Source organism: Micropterus salmoides, unplaced genomic scaffold (genome assembly GCF_014851395.1).
Source record: "Micropterus salmoides isolate LMB-PRFRI ecotype aquatic unplaced genomic scaffold, ASM1485139v1 Ms_hic_scaffold_1211, whole genome shotgun sequence".
In the NCBI taxonomy this organism is placed as follows: Eukaryota; Metazoa; Chordata; class Actinopteri; order Centrarchiformes; family Centrarchidae; genus Micropterus; species Micropterus salmoides.
Window position 1 is genome coordinate 1 of NW_024040277.1, and position 25,730 is coordinate 25,730.

General features: G+C 38.7%; 1 protein-coding gene across 2 annotated transcripts; it reads right to left on the reverse strand.

Moving 5' to 3' along the window:
* Window positions 1-506: 506 nt before the first annotated feature.
* On the reverse strand, window positions 507-25,730 carry LOC119900067 (F-box-like/WD repeat-containing protein TBL1X; the record flags this gene model as incomplete). Of its 2 annotated transcripts, XM_038714844.1 has the most annotated exon segments (13): window positions 507-598; window positions 696-770; window positions 860-981; window positions 1,140-1,200; window positions 1,801-1,898; window positions 2,040-2,103; window positions 2,218-2,359; window positions 2,536-2,668; window positions 4,424-4,643; window positions 4,938-5,083; window positions 5,598-5,703; window positions 12,970-13,072; window positions 24,996-25,730. In XM_038714844.1, coding segments are annotated over 11 exon segments (1,211 nt in total), but the record flags the coding sequence as incomplete, so codon positions are not given.

Below are 25,730 nucleotides of genomic sequence, written 5' to 3' on the forward strand. Positions count from 1 at the left end.
ACAAATCACAGCAAACTCGGATTTATGCAGAGAGCAAAATTGAAGTCAATTAAAAATGTATTGCAGGCGTACTTTTCAATGGCAGAATTTACTTAAAATTATGTAGTACCTTTTAAGCAGTGGCTATAATGGCAGGTGTATTTCCAAATTTAAATTACGGTCAGGTATGCTGTTTTGTCATTCCTGTGGTGTTTGGACTATAACATTTACACAATGTATGCACATCTGGGTCTGGGTGTAGGGCTGTGGGCCACTGACAATTACTAGCACTGGGATTTTGCCTAGAACATGGTTTCTTCTGAATGCCAGACATTGGCAAATGTCCCCTTCCACACATACACATACCGAGACATATACACCCACATATACACAGTTTGTTCCCAGCACACACACTTTCTTTCAAAATTGAGCAACGGAGATGGCTGCCCTGTGTGGTACCAAATCTGAGCTCTGTGTGAGAGATTTCCCACCTGGCGAGCATGATGTTGGAGTTGGGGTTGCTTGTGCCGGGGCCTGTGGGGCTCCACTTGATAGTGTAGATCTCTTTGCTATGAGCCTGGAGGTCGTGGACACATGACTCCTGCTTCATACTCCAAATCTGTGTGAAGGAAACAGCAAAAGCAAAACAAGACTGAATACAAATCACCACTGAGATTTGTTGTCCTTAAGCTGTAAGAGTGGGGGACTAGTCTCACCTTTAAGGTCATGTCATCTGAGCAGGAGGCAAGCAGCATACCTGATGGATCCCACTTGATGGCATTAACTTCATTCTGCAAAACACAAAAACTCGTTAGCGTGACTCTCAAGGGAGTAAGCATGGTATAAAGGTCAGGAGAGCAACACAGAAAAAGCTGTTTACCGTGTGGCCCTGGAAGGTCTTGAGGGGCCGGTCGCTGCCAAGGCGACATACGTGGATGCACATGTCTGTGCTGCAGGAGGCAAAGGTGGTGTTGTTCTGCCAGTCGACATCCAGTGCTGGGGCTGTGGAATATTTCAATGCACAGGTCCGCATTCATTAAGGGTTGGGAGGTTTATGAGCTCACAATACAACCACAACTGAGCAGGAAACATTTTGCATCCTATTTATGACCTACAATGAATCGCTTTTATTGTTCTGAAGCACAGTAAACTCACTTTACCTGAGTGAAAAGGGAACTGCTGCTTGGCTTCTCCTGTGTGTGCATCCCAAATGATTGTTGTCTGGAAAATTAAATTGAAACTTTCAAACCATGAATGCAACATTTCTGAATGCATAATTATAAATAATGCGACATATTAAATGTTCTTTAAGTTGTTCTCTAAAGGACTGCCAGGGTTTGAAATAAAAACCTGCCATCTCACCAAATAGGTAAGCAGGGTAAAAAAAAGACAACTAAACAAAATAAATAGCTAGTGTCATAGTCATTGTCCTTGGTGTGCGCCATTTTTTTCTGCCTGTTCAACTTCTCCATGGCAGATTTATTTTCAAAGAATCATTCACAATATCTGCAGTTCATGTCAGAGTAGCACAAAATAACTTGAATGTAAATAACTTTCGCAGATGACATTTTTCTATGTTTCACTTAACTTACTTATAAAGTTATATTTAATTGGAATTGGTTACATGCTACAATGATGCTGTACAAAGGATTTACTGATGAAAGTGCAGTTTGCGTTGTAGCTTGTGGATTCCTGAAAAATTATATCTTACAGATTTACACTTTAGCTGGTGATCAAAAAGGTGAATGTCAAGCCCTGGAGGTTATTAGAGGCATGAGGATATTATTATTGACAGACACAAATCCATGCTTTATTAAATACCTTATCTACACCAGCACTGAGAATAGAGTTCCCCTTCTTGTTCCACTTGAGTGCAAATATGGGCCCTTTGTGCTGCCCCAAGGTGCTTGCCAGATTTCCTAATGGATTAGAGCCATATCCATTTCTTTTAGAAAAGATCCTTCAAAAAATTGTCATAGATGTTGCATTATTCACAATAACAATGGCTTAAATCTAATGACCAAGGAAACAACACCGTTCTGGAATGATGGAGGACATACCATCCTTTGTCCATATCCTGGCAAATCCATCATACGAGCCCGTTGCCAGGAGAGTGCCTTCGCTCTGTTGGATGGAAAGATAACAGAACTGTTACTTAACCGTCCTCATCTGCACATTCTGCTTACCCCTTGGTAAAAGCAGAAGAGTAAAGATATGGATGGGTGTTCTGGAACCTACATTCCAGTCTAGTGAGGTGACGTCTTTGTTGCTGGGGACGTCCTGGCCACCTTCTCGGATACAGTGGCGCAGCACCAGCTGGGTGGAGTTGGAGTTATTATTCTCGTTCAGGTTCCAGATCCTAGCGGTGGAGTCCCCCGAGCTGAACAGAATACCAACGCAGCAGGAGGGGGTCAAAAGATTGTTGGAACATAAGCTGTCAGCGCTGACTCTTATGAAGCCATATATCATACAAAATAAAAGCCAAAGTGTGCATACAATATAGTATGACTCATCCAACATAAATTAAGCTCTATTTCAGCACAGACAGAGACTCACCCTGAGGCCAGCAGATCGCTGACAGGGTTCCAGGCACAGATGAACACTTCAGACTCGTGGCCTCGGAGCACTGTGGCTTTGCTGGCAGGTATCTCCACATCTACGTCCATCTCCATGGGCTCACTGTGGTTATCTGAGGAGAGTGGGCGCACAAGCATGCATATTTATGTATGCCTCAACACATACATGCAAACACACTTCACCCACGCATTGTTACCAGATGTGTAAGATGGTGAAGGGCTACCTTTAAATAACAGGAAGACATAAAAGAAAATCAATACTGTGTTTCTCCTGGTTTTTGCCAGTGCGGTTTTATTTATCGTAGTCTGATACTGACCCACTTGGAGTGCACACATTTATCACAGTATAATGAGAATCCAGTCACAGTGAAGCTTCCAGCCTTAAGAATATGTAAAAGCCTCCCTGTATCTTCTGACAGTGAAACCTTTCTCACACCCGACTCTTCCCGTTGCCATCCACACTTTTGAATTAAATTCTTCAGGGATGTGCTGATACAAACATCAACTCCTCTTCCCCTTGTCTAAAGCTCCACCTGATCTACACCTCTCTGGTTTTACTCACAGCTGCTATAATGATATCACATTCTGTGAAAACCACATGGCTGATTTGTTTCTCTGTAGGGCTGAACAGTTTTGAAAAATATCCAATTGCGATTATTTTGACTGATATTGCATTTATTGGAGGGAATGGTCATTTTTACATAATTATTCTCATGTTTTCTTAAATCTGTAGAATATGATGTGTTGGCCAGGACATCTCTGCAGCACAACAATATTTTTTTTAAAAATGATATTGACACAAATTTTGTCTTATTTCCATATTGCACCTCCTGCAATTTGAAAGTTGCTGTAGCCCATATTGCAGTTTCGATATGATTTCGATTAATTGTTCAGCCGTAGAAAAACTGATGATTTGGTAGTGTAATAATCTACCAGGCTGCTTCTTTATGAAAGCACAGAGCTAAAACACAGTGCAAGAAGAGTTAACTCCGGCCATGTCTTTGAATTCTCTTTCCTGTCCCACATGCAGATTCATATAATGGTACAGATTAGAGCCTGACCAATAAATCGGTGCGCTGATATTATCTGCCAACACAAGCTAATTGCAGATATATTGGTATCTGTGTTTATATCAGCCAATAAATGTCAATTTAAAAAAAAAAAAAAAAAGGAGAGGCATCTTCAATCATGTTATGAGTGTTGTCGTTGCACAGTTTGTCCACCAGAGGGCACTCTGCAACTCCCCCTATTGGTAATCCAGCACAAAACACAGCTGCACAGCTACTCTTTATAACAATAAAAAAAAGTTTATTTTTAAACTGCATTATGTTATCTAGATGAGGTTGGGGATAATCTTTGTTTATGTTATGCGTTTCTGAAGAGAAGGGAAAAAAGGAATACTGGCCATTGTATCGGAATAGCAAATCAGTATCGGTATTGAAAATCCCATATCGGTCCAGGCTCTAGTCCAGATGAGCCTGTGTACGCTCAAATACTAGTCAAACTAAGCATTACAGTAAGTCAACATAATTCTGCCATAGCCATGATAATTTGGGTTCAAAGGTACTTTATGGTGACCACTAATGCTACAATGAAACCAGCATTTTCTTTTTAACTTAATGGCTCTTTCATTTCAAGGATTATTCTTGACCCTTTTTGCCAAAAGGCTTTTTTCTTTTATTTTTTTTCAACATTATAACCATTTGTTGAGCTGCAAGTTTATAAAATTACATAGAAGGCAGACTCTTTTGTACTTGTCTGCTTGTCTCTTTCTTTTAACCACTCTTGATTACCATTTGATCACATTACTAATTAACAGAGACTATGCCATTGTCAATTATGTGAGACAATTAGGAGATCCAACTTACTAATGTTGTGAGTGCCATTCTCCTCCCCATTGACAGTGGCTTCTCCATTCTTTGGTGCGTTGGATTGGTTTCCAGAGGTTGACGCTGCCATGGCACAGGCCGCCTGCTGCTGAGCTAACTTGTCACGGAAGGCCTGCTGCCGCGTCTGCACCACGTCTGGCATCACCGCGTCAATGAGTGACAGCGACTCAATTGGCCGACCGTCGAAAACTGTACCATCCTGTCAGGGGAACAGCAGTTAATATCGCATCATGAGGCGATGTGACCTTTTAATTAGCGATTTGTCTAGAAATCCATTTCCTGGTAATGATCAATTATAGAGGTGAAGAGTTTCCTAATTGGGATTCCTCTACAAAACTTCTTCATTGGTTCTTCCAGCGCAAGGATGGCTGAAAATATTAAAAGCATTTGCCGTTAACCTGGTGTGTTGATGTAGAGATCAAAGTCTGTCTTTGTATCATTAAGCAACAGCAAACATCTGTGGGAGTTAGTAGCAGCAGGTCCCAGCACTCACCTCATTGATGCTGATTTCTGCCTCCACGTACTGAAGCCCCTTCTGCAGGATGGAGATGAGGGCTGCAGGGGGCACTAGTGTTCCATTGATGTTAGACTGGCTGATGTGGCTCTCGATGCCAAAGGTGAATGCTGAGTGGGAGAAACCTGAAAACAAAACACCATTCACATTCATTAACGGGAGAGTGCCAAGCACAAGATGTGCACAAACACATCACAAATAGTCACAGAAACATCTTGTCTGATGCAAACAAAGCTAACAGTAATCGAATACAAAACCAAACTGCATAACAAGTATGATATTTGAGAGTTTAATAAAGGCACGCCAGTATCAATGTTGACCTCACGGGGCTAACTAGGAGCTTGTATTGTGCCATATGGCTTCAGAAGCAGACTAAATAAACAGCAGCTAGGATTTAAATCTACATCCAAATCCTTTCAAAGAATGAATGGCAATATTCTGTGCACATACAAGGAGGGGGAATGGCCCGTTTATGTCCATCCACTATAAATGGAGGGTGCAAGTTTTGATCCGTAACATTAAAACATTATTAGTAGTATGTGCTTTGTCCTTAGAAATTGTTGCATGACAGCAATACTAATAATAATAATTTCTGCATAAACAGTATCAGTGGGTTTAGCAGATTTTAGTGAGACAAACCTGATTCTTGGAGGTATCTGTAGACCAGAAAGTTCACTTCGTCACTGGTAATACTCATCTTAGCCCAACGAAAGGGAGGAGGTATGTTGGAAGGCTGGGCTCACTCCTGAAAATATAACCAAAAATGGGAGTTGATATTAGCATTTATGTCTGTGGTCTAGCATATGACATGTGCTTACGTCATTCTAACAAATAATATCACACTCCAACAAAAATAGAATTCTGCACACTGCACAAATATGTCCCAGTCGTTGTTTAGTGATGCAGTCAAATGCAATCGTATTTTTTAACAGACACACTAACATACACATGGGACAGCCCTGATGTCCAGCCTCCGTTAGTAACTGCTTACTCTCCTCTTGCCCAATGCACAATGTCAATGGCTGGGTCACGAAACCTGTGAATCCATTTCTAGTTCTGAATGCAAGTATTTCCAGCCTCTCTCCTCTGACCTAATAGAGTGTCTATATCCATTTGGCTTTCACTGAGAACTCAATTGTACTTCCCATTAGTGACCCAGCCAGCCATTTAGATGGAAAAGAGCCCAGATAAAGCCGTAAGGATATTAAATGCCTGTCTACTGACCATCTAGTGAATTACAGAAGAAAGCAAGAGGCGAATTATTCATAGCATTCAGCCGGACCTTCCCATCTGTTATTTTCAACAAATAGTGGTGTTAAACAGAGTTTATGTTAACATTTCAATTGAGACGGTCTCAAAACTGAAGGGAGCTAAAAAGCAATTATGTTTTTAATCCCATCATGTTTTTTGTCCTCAGGCTGCTGAATACTGCAAGAATATTGCAGAGTTCTTAATTTCCCAATTTGCTTATACACCCACACACACACACACACAATGTAAACGTATAGTACACCTAAGAGAATTAGCAGGTTGAGGTTAGGAAAATGCTTATCAAAAGAAACCAACTGCAACCTGCTGAGAATGAGTCATGACAAACTATATAATAATTATTTCCTGCTCTCCCACTGACAGACATCTTTGCTGAGAATTCAAAGAGAAATAAAGAGGGGTGGTGTCAGGTATGAAGACTGCATGGCTGTCCAGCTTCCATTCGAAACATTGTCCAGGCCCACTCAGGTTCCCCTTTGGTAGCATAGCAACAAGAGAGATCGAGCAAAATAGACTAGAGAATGGTGTTGTCCCAATTACCAGTGGGCATACAGCCAGAGGGGTTGAACATGTTACTCAACATGAATTATTCACTCTTTCACCTTGGTATATTCTTTCCGATGGAGACTGCCCTTACTGTACCACAGCAGACATGCTAAGAACTAGAACAACATTTGCAGCTGCTGCAGCCATAAAAGTGAAGACATTAGCTAACATAAAAAGAGCTGCTATTACAGGCGCTCTGTGGCGTTTCCTTATAAACAAACAAAAGTTACGTTTACATTCACTGTTACTCACCCAAACGTGTGTGTAATCTTGAGATCAACCAAACGTGATGAATATTTCCCTCCACATAAAACATTTGTGAAGCCGATTTTTAAAAACATTTAAAATCCTGTATTGTTTACATCCATGTTTACTAACTTGCAGTCATCTTTTTCCCCATGTTTGTTGGCGCAATGCTGCGCTTCTTGGAGCATTACAGCTGCCTGCAAGTCAGTGAAATAATGTGACACCATCAGCAGGGCTGTGTATGGCATCACCCAAGTGCACATAAGCCTGAATGTTTGTCCTAATGCAGTGTGCACAATACCAACAGTGTTTCACACAGGATTTTGAGAGACTATGGTGGGTGGACATCGACCCTCTAGAGGATCCAGTGGCATGCCCCTCCGGAAGAAGTATTTGTACATTTTAAAAGTTAAGTGCATTAATTTGGTGCACTTTAAAAGCAAAATAAAGAGCCTAGATCCATGAAGAACTTTGCACTCATTCTAACAATTTTGTAAATAAATCACAAATACACTGTATAGATATAAAGGGTGACGAAATACCAAAAAAGTCAGCTAATTCATTTAAGGTTTTTCCAGCAACCCTAAATCAAAGTATAATTTGTAAGCCCTAACCCTACCATGTTAAATATTTCCTGTGAATATAATCCTATTAATCTCATTTGAATACTGTATACGTTAACATATTATTAACACCTTATTTTGAAAACCGGATTTTGTCACGTGTATCCTCACACTACATTCACCAAGTTTGACACAATTTGATACATTATATTGTATGTTGTGTTGTATTGCGTACAATTAATTAATTTAATAGCCTCTCTTCAGGTAAGACTCTCATACTGTAACACTTTGTAAAGTGAGAAAATTACAGAATAAAGTCGCTAACCCAGCCTGCCAGCTCGGTCTGCCCCTTTTAACTGCTTATTGTGTGCACTTACAAATTTAGCGGCTAGTTCGATCGCAATCTCAAACGAGTGACAGTGGATATACTCAACGTTGTTCAAACCCGTAGTTAACGTTACCGTAATTACATCAAAAGAAAAGTGCTTGTCTCGAGTCAGATGCCTAAGTGTGTGAGTATGCAAGTTTACAGCAGCGGGGAGCAGCAGCAGAAACACAACGTTAGAAGTCTTTCACGATAATATATTTTCGATTAATTTTTGAAATTATGGCAGAACAGATTAGACAAGTTAGACTGTGGTGGGCCGTCATAGTCTCGTTAATTAATGGGAAACACTGACCAACAAAACAGGAACCCCTCTCATAAATAAACAGCTCCATAGCACTACATCCTCCACTATGAACCTTTAAGATACACCTGCAGTAAAACAATCTTGCAAAAAACAGGCCAGAATCTCACAGAAATATTAGACATACAAATACTGGTTTCATTTCACTGTTTCATCAAGTCTCATTATCATTTAAATTAAATAACAAATAACACTCAAAAGCAAATGTTCTGTTTTCTAGAAAACACAACAGTAAGCTTGTCTACCTTGGCCATTGTGCTCTAATTTGACCACTGCCACCATGTTTCTCTTCAGTTTACATATACGACGAGGAAGCGGTAGCCACATCAAAGCAAGGTAGCCACTGTTCCCAAGGCTGCTACATACCAAACAACTGGAAACGTAATTAACAGGCAGCCTGGAGGGGCTCAGGTCCCATCGGTGCAGGGCAGCAGCAGTAATCCCTCTATCAGATGGGCCCATGATGCCACCATCCATTACACAACTCCCTCGACACCCAAGCCTCCTTTGACCAAACAATGTGCCTTCCAGGAAAACAGACAAAATGCTAACCTCTGCAATGGCTCTAGTGTTTATCCACCGAAGTGATAAGTGGAGTCAAAGTCTGCAATATGATCCCTCTGAAAAAAAAGACCTCACAAAGGGAAAAAATGTACTTGCTTATAAGACTGCTACACTACACTAAACACTATTTACACAGTACAGAAAGAGGTAGGAGATAGAGTTAACTAGACAGAGATATTAACAGATATAAAGCCACACATCCTTGATTATGGTTATTGCATTAATGTGATATTGCGGCTTAAAAGAGGTACAGGAAACACACGTTATACTCAGAGGGTGTTTCAAATATTTAGTCTACCCTCATAGGTACAGGGTGGACAAAATGGTTTGGTCAGCTATTTTGGTCAAGTAGTTAGTTGCAGAATTGTTTTAGCGCAATTACATTTTTAGGCATATCACCCAGCCCTATATGCCACAGTGTTAAGAATATTACTTGTAACATTCTTTCTCAGAGCTGGAATTCATTCATTTTCATTTATTTTCTGATGCCCCCAAAAACCTATATTTAAATAATTGAATGAACATCATAAACGTACGAGGACTAGTCAACTAAGGGTTTGAACTAACAACTAATAGTTGAATAGAAAACTTTTACTTGTGGCAGCAGTATTAGAAACACAGTTTCTCTATAATACAATACTACTCAACAGCACCACTAACTACAGCCTCCAAAATTAATCAACAACTCTTTAAAAAAGGTTCAATAAAAACTGTACATTAAAACCAGTAATGGTAAGATTTATTCCAGCACTGTTTGATTATTGCTGTATTAGTTTTAGGTAGGTATGTGTAGCTAAATAAACTGGCAACTGTTTGTAGGTATGCATGTGATTTTCTGTATTTTAAGTTAAACAAATCAAATAATAAAAAAGAAATCACCCAGATAGCATGGGCTGGAATTTCGGTAAGATCAAAATAAAATCAAAAAGACTCTTGGAACAATGCAGGCAAAGTCTTAGTCCCGCACAACTATTCCACAAGGCTTAAGTTGCTAAAGCAACATGAACCATGCCTCATCACTAAGGTAAAAAAGAAATCCCACAGCCATTAACTGTATATTTGAGCCAGACGAGAAACAAATACTACACTACGTGGAAATACTACAGAGCTGCTTTGCCACCTTCAACCTAACACGAAACCAAATTAAAAGTCTGTTTATGCTGAACGCTGACAGAGTATCAATACATCTATGGAATCAAACCATATTATGCATTATAATCATCAAATCGATTCAATCCCATCAAGTGGCACAACAAGGTATTAGGCTATGCTCACTCTCTGTGTATTTGAGACAAAGAAGAATGCACCAATACAGCCAACAAGCTGTGTAACATTAAACGTCACAGTAAAATGTGTGTCAATTCATAATTTATTTGGAAAAACTCACCCTCAAAACTCTTACAATGGAGCTACTGCGCCACTTTCTGCAATATATCTTGTTTACCAGTTTGTTTTCTATCGAGCTCTGACTGTAATTGGCACTACATACAAAAAAAATAATCAGTGTTATTCCTTCTCTTTTTCCCCTCTTTCATTCCTCTGAAGTTTTATATTGAAAGATCCTGCCAAATGGACAGGTTTCTACACTGATAGTCCTTGCACTGTTGTAAATTGCCATTCTCTCAACTAGCAGGTTAGACTAATGTGTCAATCATCTAGAAATGAACAATTCCTCTTGGTGTGACAGAACATGGTAACAACAGACCCAGTGTCCGAACCCAGAAACAAAGATGACAACACTTTAGAGCAAAACCAACATCAGTTATTGAAGCATTTCAATTAACATGTACTTGTCTATAAATTCTCCATTTAATTTCCTATAGCTTTATAAATTTCATTTATAGTCTCTAAATGAAATTATCAGTGAGCAACAATTGTTTAAAAGCATACCCAATATTATATTTACTCTACTCTGCATGGACAGTCAGTTCACATAAACAGCAACTAATATACATATACAATAATTAGATTGGTGTTAACATTTCTAAATGCAAACAGACGACCGGAGAAAAGAAAGACAATAGATGGGACAGACACCAACCTTAATAGGTCAATGATGAGAACCCCTGCTGTGGTCATCAGGCTCATTAGGCCTTCAGGATGTTTACAGCACTCTTGTGGCAATTGCTTGACAATGTGAACTACACCAGCTTGCCAAGACTACATACTTGCACCTCAGAGCATGATGGCCTGAAGCTGTGGTCAAAAAGGCCTTTATACTGTAATACTGTCGTAGGGATGAACGATTTTACCTAAAATCAAAATCACAATTAATTGAACATTATACCTCGATTACAATAATTGAACAATTCTTTTGTTTTTGAATGTTGTTTTTTGTTGGGCCCTCATAGATCACTGACAAGGTTTGTACTGTAAATAAGCTCAGCTATTAAAGCTGGGTTTATTTCGTTTTTTGATTCACAGATTTCACAAATCCATTTTCTAAATCTTAATTAATAACGTAATGTTTTCCCTGTATTCGGCGCATCACTTACTGAATGAATCAATGCAGAACAAATTGTTTTCACTCGCACACTGTCTGAAAGTGACGCTGAAAGCGAGCAAATAAGAAGTTGTCAGTCTGGCAGTAAATGTGTAGTGTAGGTATACAGTCTATGAGTGTAGGTCACAGTGTGTCTGTTATTAAAAGTCGGTCTGTTGTTTCCACAACTGCTGGAAAGTGAAGGCGGTTAGCGCTAGCTAACATCTCCCTATGCTTCAGACTCCGGTCTGAAGGTTGAGCAGGACTTCCATCTCAAGGTGACAATGACAATCAAATCTGTCTAAACAAGCTATGTAACAACTGACACTTCACTCCCACAATTGCAACATAAAGTGCATATTTTCTTCCAACTTACTTGTGTAACTACATGGATTGTGTATTGGGCTGTAAGACCTCTCACTTCTGAGTGCACAGCTGTACTGTGGCTGAATGCTTCTAATGTAGAAACTGACACAGGACTGCAGGTCTTGTGGATGTGCTGCTTTCACTACACAGCTGACGTAGTCAAGCTGTATTACTAACTTCAGTTAAAACAATTTCCAGATGACTTGGAGCAGAAAAATGTTCATCTATTACATTGCTATTATGTTAAGATTATGCTTTGGGATCAAGTTTTGAATCTGCAAATAATGAAGGGATACAACTGAATGGTCCCTGAACCATAACATAAGTCTGTGGTTTATCATGTACACATTGTAGAAAATGGTCTCATAACCAATAAGAAAGTGCTTATTCATTGATAGATCTGACGTATATATGTGGCTGTATGGTGAAGAACAAAACTTGCTTACAAGAAAAAGTTTGAGGGAGTTTTTTTTACTCAAAGTGTAAAGCCATGACCTTTACATGGTGTAGGTTCTTGGTAAAATTGGACACGTTTATATAATCAAACTCTGATTCAATTGCGTAATTCTGCTACAGTGTTTTGTTTGTTCTGGGGTTTGCATTTTTAAATGTCATCACAGAAGCACAACTAATGAAGGCATTTGAGCATGTATTAGACAACAACTGAGATGCCTATTAATTTATAAAAATATTTGAGTTGAAGCCAAGCAGGTGTCTGCACAGTCCACTTATTACATGGCAGCACCTCGAGACAGTGTGCAGAGTTAAAAGAAAAGAAAAAGTTTGAGGCTAGAAATTTTGATACACTAATATGTTGTTGATAGGAATATCTAATGATGAATGCAGATTATTAGGAACAAGACAGAAAAGGCGGGTAACATGAATCATCATTTACTGTAAACCTTCAGGCTTTTCCATCATAACTAATGTACAATAAAAGAGTCAGGACATTTACTATCTAGATAAAAAAAAAGAATTTGATTGACTGGAATAGCAAAAAGCAATACTTTAACCACACCATGTTAGATTTCAGCTACCCGGGTTAAAACAAACACACCACTGCTAATAACTCCTTGAACACAGCGCTCCAAATAGGGCCTGTCACAAAGAAGCATCCATCCATCACTGAAATCAAACAAAATGCTTTCTGAACATGAACATTTGAATGCAAAAATAATGGAGCACAGAGAACTACACAACCAGCCATCTCCAACACATGCAGGTTTTGAAAAGGATGATATTGAAAACCAGCACACCGGGGACCCCATTTTCTCCTGAACAGTCACCTCCTGACAGATGTGCAAACAAGACCTGGAAACAGCAGCCATTTTCTCTTGAACCGCTCTGCTGAGTAAAACCCGCCTTTGAAGCTTCTGGTTGGGCTGCAGTCTGGAGGGGGGAGGTGGGAGGGGGGGAGAGAGCGAGAAAGTGGAGGAGGGGAATCAGAGAGGGGGATGGTGGAATGGGAGCAGGGTGATAAATAATGATCTTTACACAGGTAATCACAACAACCATTTGCGCATTATTCTTTGTTTCTCTCAATGAGTCACTAAGCGGCAGCCAACGTAGGTCGGCAAATGGTGGGGGATGGACAACTAAAGTCTCCAGGGGAAACACTTCCTATATGTGGCAACACTTTTAATGTTTACCAGAGGTGGCCAACAGTGTGCCATGAGAGACAACAGCCAGCACATTTTCATTCCAACAAAACGCTCTACCCACTGATTAACACTTCTTTAAATAGAGGGGAAGAAGTCATACATGAAATTACCTGCTGAGATTATCAGATGAATGAAAACATATTCACAATTAGCTCTCCATGCATGCGCATAGGAACCAGTGGACCTACTGGTTCTTTCAGTAGTTTACAATAGAAAAGGTCATCAGGGTAACATATTAGTGGGTGGTTTTTAGTGCAACTACAGCCACCGATCCTGCTAACATGCCCCAAACCTATGATCCTCACACAAATTACAATTACGCATTGATAGATTTTCAACAATATGATTGTTAGGTTCGGGTTTTTCTCTTTCAACAGAGAATTGCATGTTCACAGGCACCACCATCAAGTATATTTTCTCCCTGGGGAAAGAGTGGGGGATGGTGACAAGACAGCAAGGATCACTGAAAGGATTCATCATATCTACTCATCGGGAGTGTCAGGACCTAAGAGCTTCCCTCATGCTCAACCCATTAGCATCAAATAAAAATGACAACTCCCGCTTGCTTATTGCCGTTTAGAATTCTCTGTAGAAACCAAAAAGGATTTCAGCAGTCTTGCATTGTTCAAAGAACAAATCCTATTCAATTCCTATTGATGTGGACAATATATAGAATACATGGAAGAAACAAACATCCCTAAAGATTATATTGATTGTCAAAGAGAAAAAAAAAAACAGACACGGGGACAAAGGGACCAATCACTACATGCAGTGCATTCCTCTATTCAAAATTATTAAATGAAGACTGATGAGTAAATGAGACGTTTTATATAGCCGCTCCCTCACTACAGAATAATTAACTGCTGTGCTGTGTTGTGTTGCCTCAATGCTACTGGATGCATTATTCCAACTGGTCTTTCTGGATAGTTTTTCCATCCTGTACCTGTAGCAACATGCCAACACCAACGCAAACCTTTGCAATTTTTAATGATATTTTTGATTATACTATGAAGCAAATTCAACATACTTAAGATATCATTTGGGGGCTTTTTGCCTTCACTAACCCTACAATCGCAATCAGACTAAGCACTCACACGACTTAGTTATCAACTCGGTAAGTCAACTCAGGGTTTCCCAATCTAGCTATGAGAGCATTCGCATAAGAAGGACGGTGTTTTTGTGATTACCAATCACAATCATGGACAAGTCTACTGGCAGCAGAGCAGCATATTTTACAAAGAGTAAAAACTAATAGTAGTCAAATACGAAGTTAAACACATAACTTCTTATAAACACAAGTTAATAAGAAGTTAAACACATAATCCAGGCTGAAAGCAACACAGTTGTAGATGCCAAATGCAGAAAGATGGCGTGTGTGACCGTTTTAGCCTTATTCTTTAAGCTGCAAAGGCTGTGTGTCAGTCAACATTAACAAAGAAAAGTGGTCTCTCCCATTTTCATGTTCTCATCACCTCAAAAATCAGATTCATTTATTTAACACACTCAAAAGTGTTCCAAACATTGTTCTACATTAACTTCATAAAAGCAGCAAAACAAAAAATCCATTCATGCCATAAAAAGTGGCTTCAGTTTCCAACATTAAAAAAAACAAACTCACGTGCGCCCAAATAGCAAAAGGCAAGGCGGTTCATGACCAGTCTCTATATCATTACAAATATCTATAACATAAGAAAAGCAACCACAAGTATAATAAAAAAATCTTAAACTCAACTTGAATACCAAAATATATGCTCATAATAAATAGCCTCACATAAAAAGAAAAATCAAAGAATTCAAAGAAGTGGGGGGGTACTTTCACATCTTCAAAGTACAACACTAAGTACAAGGCTTTAGTGCTTCAGTCTCTGTTGTAAGATTATATCGGTAAACAAAAGCATCTCTGCACCACCAAAAGCAGCCTAAAAACAGTCTTCTACAAATGGTTATTCTATTTTATGAGATTATGAGATTTGACTGGTCAGTAGGCGGTGCTTTTATAGTGTTGATCTCTTATCTCGAACATAACCTGCTCCGGACAGGCTGGGTATTCACATCTTATGCGTAAGAAGTGAACCACAATCAGAGGAATGAAAACCCAAAGTTCAACTTGATATTGCTTTAGAGTTTTATGAGACATCGAGCAGCTCCCTCTGAAGGAGAACTCCCCAAGACCCGTAAACCAGGGGTGGGCAATCTGACCATTTTAGATCAAGATCGTGATCTAAGGCTTCCACAATCCACTTTTCACGCGATTAATAGAGATCATGGTATTTAATGTCCTCTTACTTCTGTTTTCCAAACTTCACACAACCTCACTGACTAGCAGATTTGTGCTACATGAACAAACCAGCAGTGATGTAGCCAACTAGATGGTTGTGAATTGTGTTAGTTTATGATTATGTTATCTTTTGGCTTTAACTTTAAAATAACTCCATTTTGAAACCTGTGTAATATCTTTAATGTAATATTTGTTTTAATGATACAAATGGAGAAATTCATAGGTTATTTTTCTGGCTATACGCTAGTCGACAGGATATTTCAAAATTGAGAAAAAAAAGATTCCAAGGTAAAACGGGATTGCAGTTAATTAAATGGTGGTTATATTTTTTGGCCAGTTCCGCCGCCCCTACTGTAAACTATTTCTTAAAGGGACATTAAATGATTCTGCAGTAGGATTGTTGATATTTGAACTCACCTGCCAAACAAATCTCTTCCTGCTCACCTCCCCCTATCACTCCTGTGCACAAGCACTAACGCCACATGTTGCTGATTGAGGTTGCAAACTGTGAGTATATATTGGTTGAATTTAACAAAGTGTACTGGATTACAATGACTTACTATCCCTTTAATCATAGATTCGGCAGATCAGACACACTCATACGACTCGTTTTTGGAATGGTCCCATTTGCCATTTTTGCAGATGCTCCATTTTGTCATGAAAACTTGTTGCATATATCATTAAGTCTTAAATATGGTTAAAAAGAAAGAAATATGATTATTGGTCAGCTACATGTTAAGACAGCTTTTACACTAACCAGGTTATTGCAAGGCAAATACTTAGATGTTCTGCTTTAATCTGGTTTCTCAAAATAACCTGGTTTGATATGTGCATGTACACACACACACACACACACACACACACACACACACACACAAGGAAACAGTCGCTGTAGGGCATGCATGTGGCTTTGTGGGGGTGGGTGGCAAGTATATACATTGTGTGGAGGAGATTGTGGGACACAAAGCTCTTTTGATGCTCAGCACAGCACATATACTTAGACAATACAATTTTCATCATTCCTAAATGAATAAAGCAGAAAAAACGGCTTTAATATATATTCTACATGTCAATTTTAACGTCCAAACTTAGACAATAAATAACACTCCATTAAATCCTATATGGATAAAACTGTGTACAAGATGGTTTATTGCTCCATTTGAATTTGCCAAGGACACTGAATAAACAAATGGAACACATTCTCTTTTATACACAACAGAATTCACTGTACAACAATGACAAGTTTGCAAAATAAGGTGGCTTCAAATCTAGGCCATTGCATAGTTCTATGTTGCATGATATGATAAAGAGCCACAAGTTCCTGCGTACTGCATCTGAAATCAAGAGTAAATGATCGGTACATTTTATCAAAACCAACAAACTGGATGCAACATTTGGCAGTTTTCTGGTTTGGGTTAACATATAATAGATCAGATTTTTGTCTCCACTACTGACAGGAACTGAAACTATTTCATCTATATAGGAACATACAGTATGTCTTAACAAGCTCTTATGTAAGCACAGTTTCACTAAGAAAAAATTTATATTTCTACACTCACTCAGCAGTAAGACAGAATCAAGGGTTCTTGAGCTTTTCGTCGTCAACATAGGGGCCTCAGCCAGGCAATTCTTTTTACAGCTAGGTGAGGATTGCACAAATAAGCTGTAAACACAGAGACACACCAGTGTGGGCAATACAAGTGTTGCTATGGTGACCAGAAGATCTTGCTTCTCTGTCAACAGCTGCTCATGCCACCCAAAATACCCCCCACTCTCCTTGAGCTTTCCCTCCATCTGACATCAGGGTCAAACAAACAACGCAGGCAAGTGAGTTGAAATACTGATCTTCATTCTAAACCATCCCCTGACTGTTTCTTTACCTAGCATTTACACAGTGCGACACTAATACTACACTAATACCACACCTCAAAGATTTCCCTTTGTAGTGTGTGTATGTGTGTGTGTGTGTGTGTGTCTCTGAGTCTATCCTGCTAAGCAACTGACTGCACACATGGGATTAAAGGAATTGTTGGAATTGTTTCCAATTTCTTGTAACTAGAAAGGAACGTGCACACACACACACACACACACACACACACCTGGTTAGACTGCAGTTAATCTGAATTTTGTTATTTAAGAAACTGAGAAATTTACAAAGATATATTATAGATAGTCATGATATATCAATCCTGGATTATTTCATTTTAAGTACATTCTCTTCTTTTTTTGCTCATTTATAAATCACTTTACACCAAATTGTTTTGAAATATGTTGTTAAGACACCCTGCTGCTATATCATAAAGACACTAGACCAAAAATGTAGTCTTCTTGAGAGGAGAGGCAACAAATACACCAATAATCTCCTATATAAAATTTACCATGTAATATTTCATAAGGCCCTGGGTAAAGAAAGACTACATAGATATAAGTGTGATTTCAAGAAATGAATGAACTCTTTTGCGTATTTATATGAAACTATCAATGTGTAGAGCGGCTCCTCGTTTCCCTAGAGTAGATGCATTCTACATTTGCCCAAAAAGTCATTAGGTACACGTAAGAGCAAAAATGTTTTAGCAATTAAAAAATTTCATATGATTCAATATCGATAATTATCACAATAAATGTCAAATCATTAGGTCTTTTAAGTTCAAAGGCTGATTTTTGCTACTAGTTGAAAGTTGAAGAAACTAGATGGTTAACTGAGGTGTTATTAAATATTCTTTATGGTCATAAAATGACTTGCCAAACAGTGGATCCCTTCAACAAATCTGACTTAAAACATTCAAAACAGTTATGATAAACTCTAAAAACAAAAATGCATGAGTAAAATTAAGTAAAATCTTTTTTCAGTCCCTATTCCTCAACAAAAATAAATATCTTAGTAGAGAAATTAAGTGCTAATTTGTACGTGATTCTAATGAATTAAACATTTTTTTAACATTTGTTATATTGTTATTGAGGAAGAATATATTGCGATAATTATCATTATTGTTTTAGGTACACACACACTGTACATGATCACCACAGGTAGCGCCAGACTGTGGTATGACGTTGCCTAGTTTCAAAGTACAAGGAACATTGAATTACAAACTATGCCGCAGCCAACATAAAACTTTCACTGGCATTCTACAGATGGTCGTTTCATTTCCGTTGCAGTGTGCTTTAAGCCGCAATTCACAACTATACACAGACATCCTATGACTACATTAAGAACAGAACTCCACAAAAACACCCATCTCTTACTGCAAGTGTGAGACTGCCATGCCATGATGCTTGAAGGTGTGAAAAGAGGCTTGCTATCATATACAACAAATTACAAATTATAGATAATACAACCAGTGCTCTCCCAGTGAATAAAATATCTGACAAATCAAGGTACTTCCATCATATTAATGCAAAAATCCTGTAAATCCTCAGACATAAACTATAATGAATAAATGCTGTAAAAATTACATTAGCACTGTCTCAATATACATGCTACAATTTTTACAGAAGTATTATCAATGCAAGATATTACAGATACATCTACTACAGAGTTGCTAAGTGGAAGGAGCTATACCAGTCTCCCCCAGTTCTGAAAGTCCCATTCATTTCCTCCATGGACAATATCAGGCGACTGTGTTGGAGCACTTTTATGGCTTGTATGGGCATGAAACTGAAACTCTTGATTCAATCATCAGCACAAAAGATAAACAACTGCGTTATAAAATATCTGGTTCTTAAAAAGTCGAAAGTACAAGCCTGTGTAAACTACATCTCCAAAAAGGTGTACTTCAGGAACAACATCCTGTCACGTTCACTTATATTTCATTTAGACATGACAACAGTATCACACAGATAACATATCTTGAAAATTTTGTCACAATGTGATTTTATGAATACGTCACAAATGTAGTGTTGTTAGTGTAAGAGTCTTTGTCAAACCATGATGTACAAAGCTATGGCAAAGACTATGATGACATACATACCCTTCATCACTCTACACTACATTCTATAGTAAAACCTTTATCCTTGGGTTTTGTAGCGCTGATACTAATTAATGTTGAGGTAATATTTTTCAGATGCTGTTCTCTTTATGTTCCTGGGAGTACATACTTTTCTTCACATTCACTTTACCCCTACGCAATACACAAACAGCTGCAACATAAGCTTCCATGGCTGAATGGGGGGTGGGAGATAAATTCCCTTTGGTAGAGAAGTTTGTCACTCTGGCATGCATGTGCTTGCACAACTTCCTTAACAGTCATCCACTGTAACACTAGTTAAAATGTAAAGGCAAACTAGAATGATAGCAACATAGACCATAATCAACTTGAAATGTTTGTGTCTTTTTGGCCGAGCATAATCTCACACAGACAGGAGCGCACTAAAAAGTGTTTCATTAACAATAGATGTTAAGTCTTTAAAGAAAATTACAAGGAGATTTTAACTGGTTATGAAATAATCTCAGTTTAATACTACTTATTCTTAATACCTGTCACCGGGTGCGGTTCCCTGCAAAAATCTGATGAAACCATTTACTGCATCTACCATGCAGACCGAAAGAACCTATGTTTCCATTCTCCCAGGCAAAAGAAAGCAGGGGGATACTTTTTGACGTTATATTTTGTGGTTATGGCTGATACTGCGGCAGGATCAGCAAAGAAAACAATAATAGAATTGACAGAAGAATAAAAAAAAAATTAAAAAGGGTAAGTGATAGAACAAGGGCGATAACACAATTGACCTTTGGTCATTCAACAGATGGAGAGAATTTGAAAGGATCAAAACAGATCCTGAATTTGCTCTCTTCCTCTTAGACAGGTAAGTAATTTGTCTGTGTACAGTCCATGGAGGTGGACAGTGGACATTAGTGTAATACAACTGGGTTATAACGTAATATTTTATGTTGGCAGAGCTATATTTTGCTGCTTATTAAGGTTATTATAAAGACAGAATATTACTAGGGAATGTTGATAACTTCAGCTTTCTTTACTATTACTGAGCAACCAAATCTGTTAGTTGTAGGCTTACATGTAACCTAGGAGTATGAACAGTACTAAAACAAAGTTTACGTTGTTTCACCATTGTCATATTATAGTTAGTGATCTCATATAGCCACATTTAGACACATTACCTCATTGCTATGCATTCTGCAAACAGATGTTTAAAAAAGAAAAATAGTATTAAAATAGTGTTTTCCCTTCAATCGTTTCCAAAACAAATGCACGCACTAGCCAGATAAAGATCTTTATGACACAAGGCGGTAGAAACACTACTGCTTTTGTCCAGTAGCTGCCAAAAATCAACACAAAATTCAAGTTCCTTTGGGCTGCTTTAAAGAAGGAAACTGAATCACCTTCACTATGGTGGGTTCAGACACAAAAAAATAGAAACTGATAAGCTGCTAGACATTGAAATAGTTATTTAACACACCCCTGAAGCATGTGGCTTCCTCCCACTTGTTTTAATTTATATACACACACAAGGACAGAGTCAAGGCACAACAGTCACAAGTTCACGATAAACAGAGCCACCCTAAATCCAAAATAAATCCAAATAAATAACTATAGCCTTGAACTAGCCAGTACTTGTATGGGCGTTATTTCAGAGTAACCACTAGTCTGCCAGTTGGCTGGTAGCCCATGCACACTGTATGTCTCTTTTTGGAGGGAGAGAATGGCTCAACCCCCCCCATTGCCCATCATAAATAAATACTGCTACAGAAATATTTGGACAGCCCGATACAGAGCTTTGCCGCACCACAAGGCTGACATGGGCTTTCTCAGGGACTCCCTTGCCCTACTTATAAGCAAGGAATATATTTCTTTTTTGAACACACAAACACAATGTACCTTGGATTTGCTGTTGTCTCGTCTATGCCTAAGTTCATTCAGTCCATCGTAGTTACATTTGAATGACTTACCAAAAATCTATTTAGAGCAAAACAAGGGCCGACTACAAGCAAGTAGATAAATGAATTGTGATTTTTCAAATCCAGGCCATCCACTTTTTTTCTGGACCAGAGACCGTACACAGCACTGAAACCAAAGACAATAGGTCGCATCTCAAGCCATGTCACTGAACAAGAGGCAGACAGACAATAACCTGTAGACCAACAACATTATTCATTCATGCCCTCTGAGGACTCAGAACACAGCTAACTATGTCCACCTACTGAAACGCAAAAGATAGACATTAAAAGCCCCCAAGAACAAAATGCTAACTAGGAAATGTGTCAAGGTCCATGAAGCATTGAGAAAACTTACAGCTAATCACTCTGTAAATATTAGATCTTCCAGGGCTATCAATGGGATGTGGTAATGACTTTAGACACAAACCATAACATATTTAGGGATCAATAAATGTAAAACATTAAGTGGTCTGATAAATACAGTTAAGACATAATAAAACTCCTATTGTTCTTTAAATAGGTGGCACTAAACCTATTTTTGTAACTACTGCAATTAAGTTCTTGACTGTGGTGACAAAACTGGTACACACAAAGCAAGGCAAAATGACTGAAATCAATATCACAATGTTAAAAAGAAAAGTTTTCAAATGAAATAAATATGAAAATAGGGAAATATGAGCTAAAATCACTTAGAAATCATGAAACTTGTGTTCAATGCAACACAATGTGTCCCCACTTTTAGACATCAGGCCAGAAAACAAATCTTCAAAATCTGCAGATCAAAAATTGGGACACCAAAACATCTGAGAATACAAATAGCATAGAAAAGGTTAGGGTGTTTGTAGACTTTGTTTGGAACTGCCTTAACGTAATTTTGACAACGTAATGTGGGATGAGGCTACGTGGGTTGCATTTATGTTGATTATGAATTGTTCTACCTCGATATTTCTGTAACATACATCCCTATTATGTAATCGTATTGTCACAATACAATTCCAGAGAAAGACAATAATCTCAAATTATTGCCCAGTTCATATTCGCTGATAATATTTTAAGTTTCATTGTAATGAACACAAACTTGTCATCCAGCTTATGACCAATAACCTACTATTCAAAAAAACCAAAAAGGTGGCAGCAGCAGCCAAAATGTCAAATGAAGTCCATCTCACCAAAGTGGTTCCCACCAATGCCACTTCTTTGCTGAAATGCCTACATTTGCTTTCATTAAGCTTCACAACATTGACTGAAAGTGTGAACAAACAACATACAACAGCCTCTTATCAACAAGAAAATGGGGCATCACTTTGGCATTAATTATTTGGGTCACTGAAGTAGAATCAGGCTAAGACAGCATTCAAACAGCAGTGTGTTTTAGCAGTTATTTTCATCCTAATCCTTCTCATGTCTTGCTTTAATAGAGATTAGGCCTGGGCGAAAAATCGATTGAATGAATTAATTCGAATTTTTTGTTGCGGTCGATTTAAAAAATAAGTAAATCGAGTTTTTGTGTAATAGCACATTTTTGGCTCCCCGGGGTTTCCGTAGTGTTCGTTTCCCATAGCGACAACATCATACACTAAACAGCAACAGCAAGCGACAAAATGGCTACCGGTGAGAGCGGGAAGTTTGTTCCCAAGAAAGGAATAAAGTCATCTGTTGTTTGGAACTGGTATGGGTTTGCTGCGACAGATGTGGAACAACAGACACCACGCTGCAACATTTGCCTAAAGCCTATCGCAGTGAAAGGTAGCAGCACCACAAACCTATTCCAACACCTGAAACAGAGACATCCAGCCGAATATGAAAAATGCCAGTCTCTCCGCGATGAACAAAGCCGCACTGACCAACAAACCTTAGCTAAAAAACAGCTAACTGTAGCCGAATCCTTTGCACAAGGCACCGCATATGACAGGAAAGGGGCACGGTGGAGAACAATCACCGAAGCGGTCGCTTTGCATATAGCCAAAGACATGGTACCCATATATACCGTGGAAAAGACATATCTCATGTTCTGCACCTCAGTCAAAATGTGATTTTTCTTTTCTGTTCATACTTTCAGGGACACAAATGGCACGGTATATTTTTTTTAAAGCAAAGTTTGCACTTTATCAGTTGGAGTTGATGTGTAATTTATTTTGCACATTTTGTACTCTGCTAAATTTTTGTTTACATTACTATTTTACCCAAGACAGAGGTGTTGCCTCTTTAGGTTGTTATTTAAAATTCTATGCAAAGTGCAATAAAAGAGAATATTTTTTGTTTTTGGTTTGAAAAATTTAATTCTGCTAAGAGTAAGATGTGCATGTTCATGTCATGTATCCCTGTATGTTGTTGCATTGTTTGGGCTAGACACAATGAAAAATGTCACTGTCTAGTTTTCCTCAGATTTTAATATATTGTTAATGCTTTAGAAAATGGTGCTACTTCATCCCAGAAATAGGGGTTACATTTGTCTTGCTTTTGATTAAATAAAAGCAAAATTTGCTTTAAGTAGTCTGTCGTTTGTACTTATTGCTTTCCTTAAGTAGGGGGGGAAATTGGAAAAAATCGTAAATTGAATAAAAAAAAAATAAAATCAGAGATTTTATTTTTAGGCCATATCGCCCAGCCCTAATAGAGATAATGATCACTTGGATGCTCAGAGGTTAGGCGAGACATCCTAACTGTGTCTGTGCATGCTGTTTCTCATTATTCCATGTACAGAGAACAGCCAGGGCTTACTAGTTGGAAATTAGAAGAAATTATAGGTCACACAACATTTCTTAATCTCTTTATAAAAGTGAAGTCTTTTATTAAGTGTTCTGTGGAGATGTGAAAGCCCCATGACCTCAAGTGTCTTATTTAGCAGGGTTTCTTTGATATATTGGTGCCTCTGTTCTGTTCTGCTGTGCAGTCAGGAAACAGCATCACATTGTACAGTAACACGAACTGCCCCCTTGGAAACTGGTGGCAATGTGTAGTATAGTGTGAATGCCTTGCCCCACTCATGCGCTCCCTCAGTCTGCATGGCAATATAAATATGTATGATTCATATTTCCGCTTGAACAAAATGACTTAAAACTGCACCGGTGCAACTTTATGTGGTGAAGGTTTTCTACTGTGTTATTAAGGGCAAAGCAGCTATCAAACTACCACAATGGGACAACCTTCAACCTCTAAAACTTATTGTATTTTGCGAAGTAGTCGACCACAGCTCAGCTACCAAGGTTTAATGTAAGTATAAAGACGACAGTTTCAGAAAAGTAGGTTGTTTGGATAACCAACACCGACAGAGAGAAAATTAAAAGACACAAGCAGGAATTGCAACACACGTGTGGAGTGAATGGGTGACTACGCTATGTGCCGGCAACCACATAATCAACGCTATAATCTCCAATTTCTGAAAGTCATTATCCTCCTGCATGTAAACCACACACAAACACAAAAGCAGCCTGAACGCAATGCAGCCTAAACCATGCCACTCGACTTTTATTGGCTTACCTTTTTATTGTGAGAGTGAACTCGTGGTGTCTGCCGCCGCCGCCGCCACCTCTTCCTCTTCCACAAGGAGAACCTCCAACTTCAGCAAGCTAGCAATGACTTTCCACCCATTTTGCTTATCGTCATATTTCAAGTTCCGACCGTTTGCTGTGTGACTCACTGTCGGCTAATTTGGTGTGCTAACAAAGCGTTACTCGTTCAGGCACACTCACAAGTGGCAGTAAAGTTGGAATAAACCCGAGTTTCTGTGGCTGAGGCTGCAGGCTACTCTGTGGAGTTTCACCGTTCACTGACAACAGGAACGTAGACACAGCAGCAAGCGCTGATCGGCAGCGGGAGAGAGACGTAGACAGCGAATAGGAGAGAGTGGTGGTGGGGGTGAAGGCTAACTGACCTTAAACCTGAATAAAGAAAACACGGCCAATTATATAGATTAATTAATTGATTCAGCCATAGTTTGAATCGTGTATATCTCACTGCCATAAGTGACTAGATTACATGCTCAAATGTCAGTTTGTAAACATCTACTAGCTAGCTATCTTAAAGGCATAGTATATCCATCTTACATGATCAGATAAACATGTTGTTACGGTTATTTACCGTTACGACATAGCTACGTTACTGTATGTTTTCTATATCTAAATGTGTAAGTTACCTAAAATGGAACTGAGTGTGGCTTAAATTTGACCCAGAATATACATTTGGTCGCACAATGTAAACCTTTTAAAATACCAC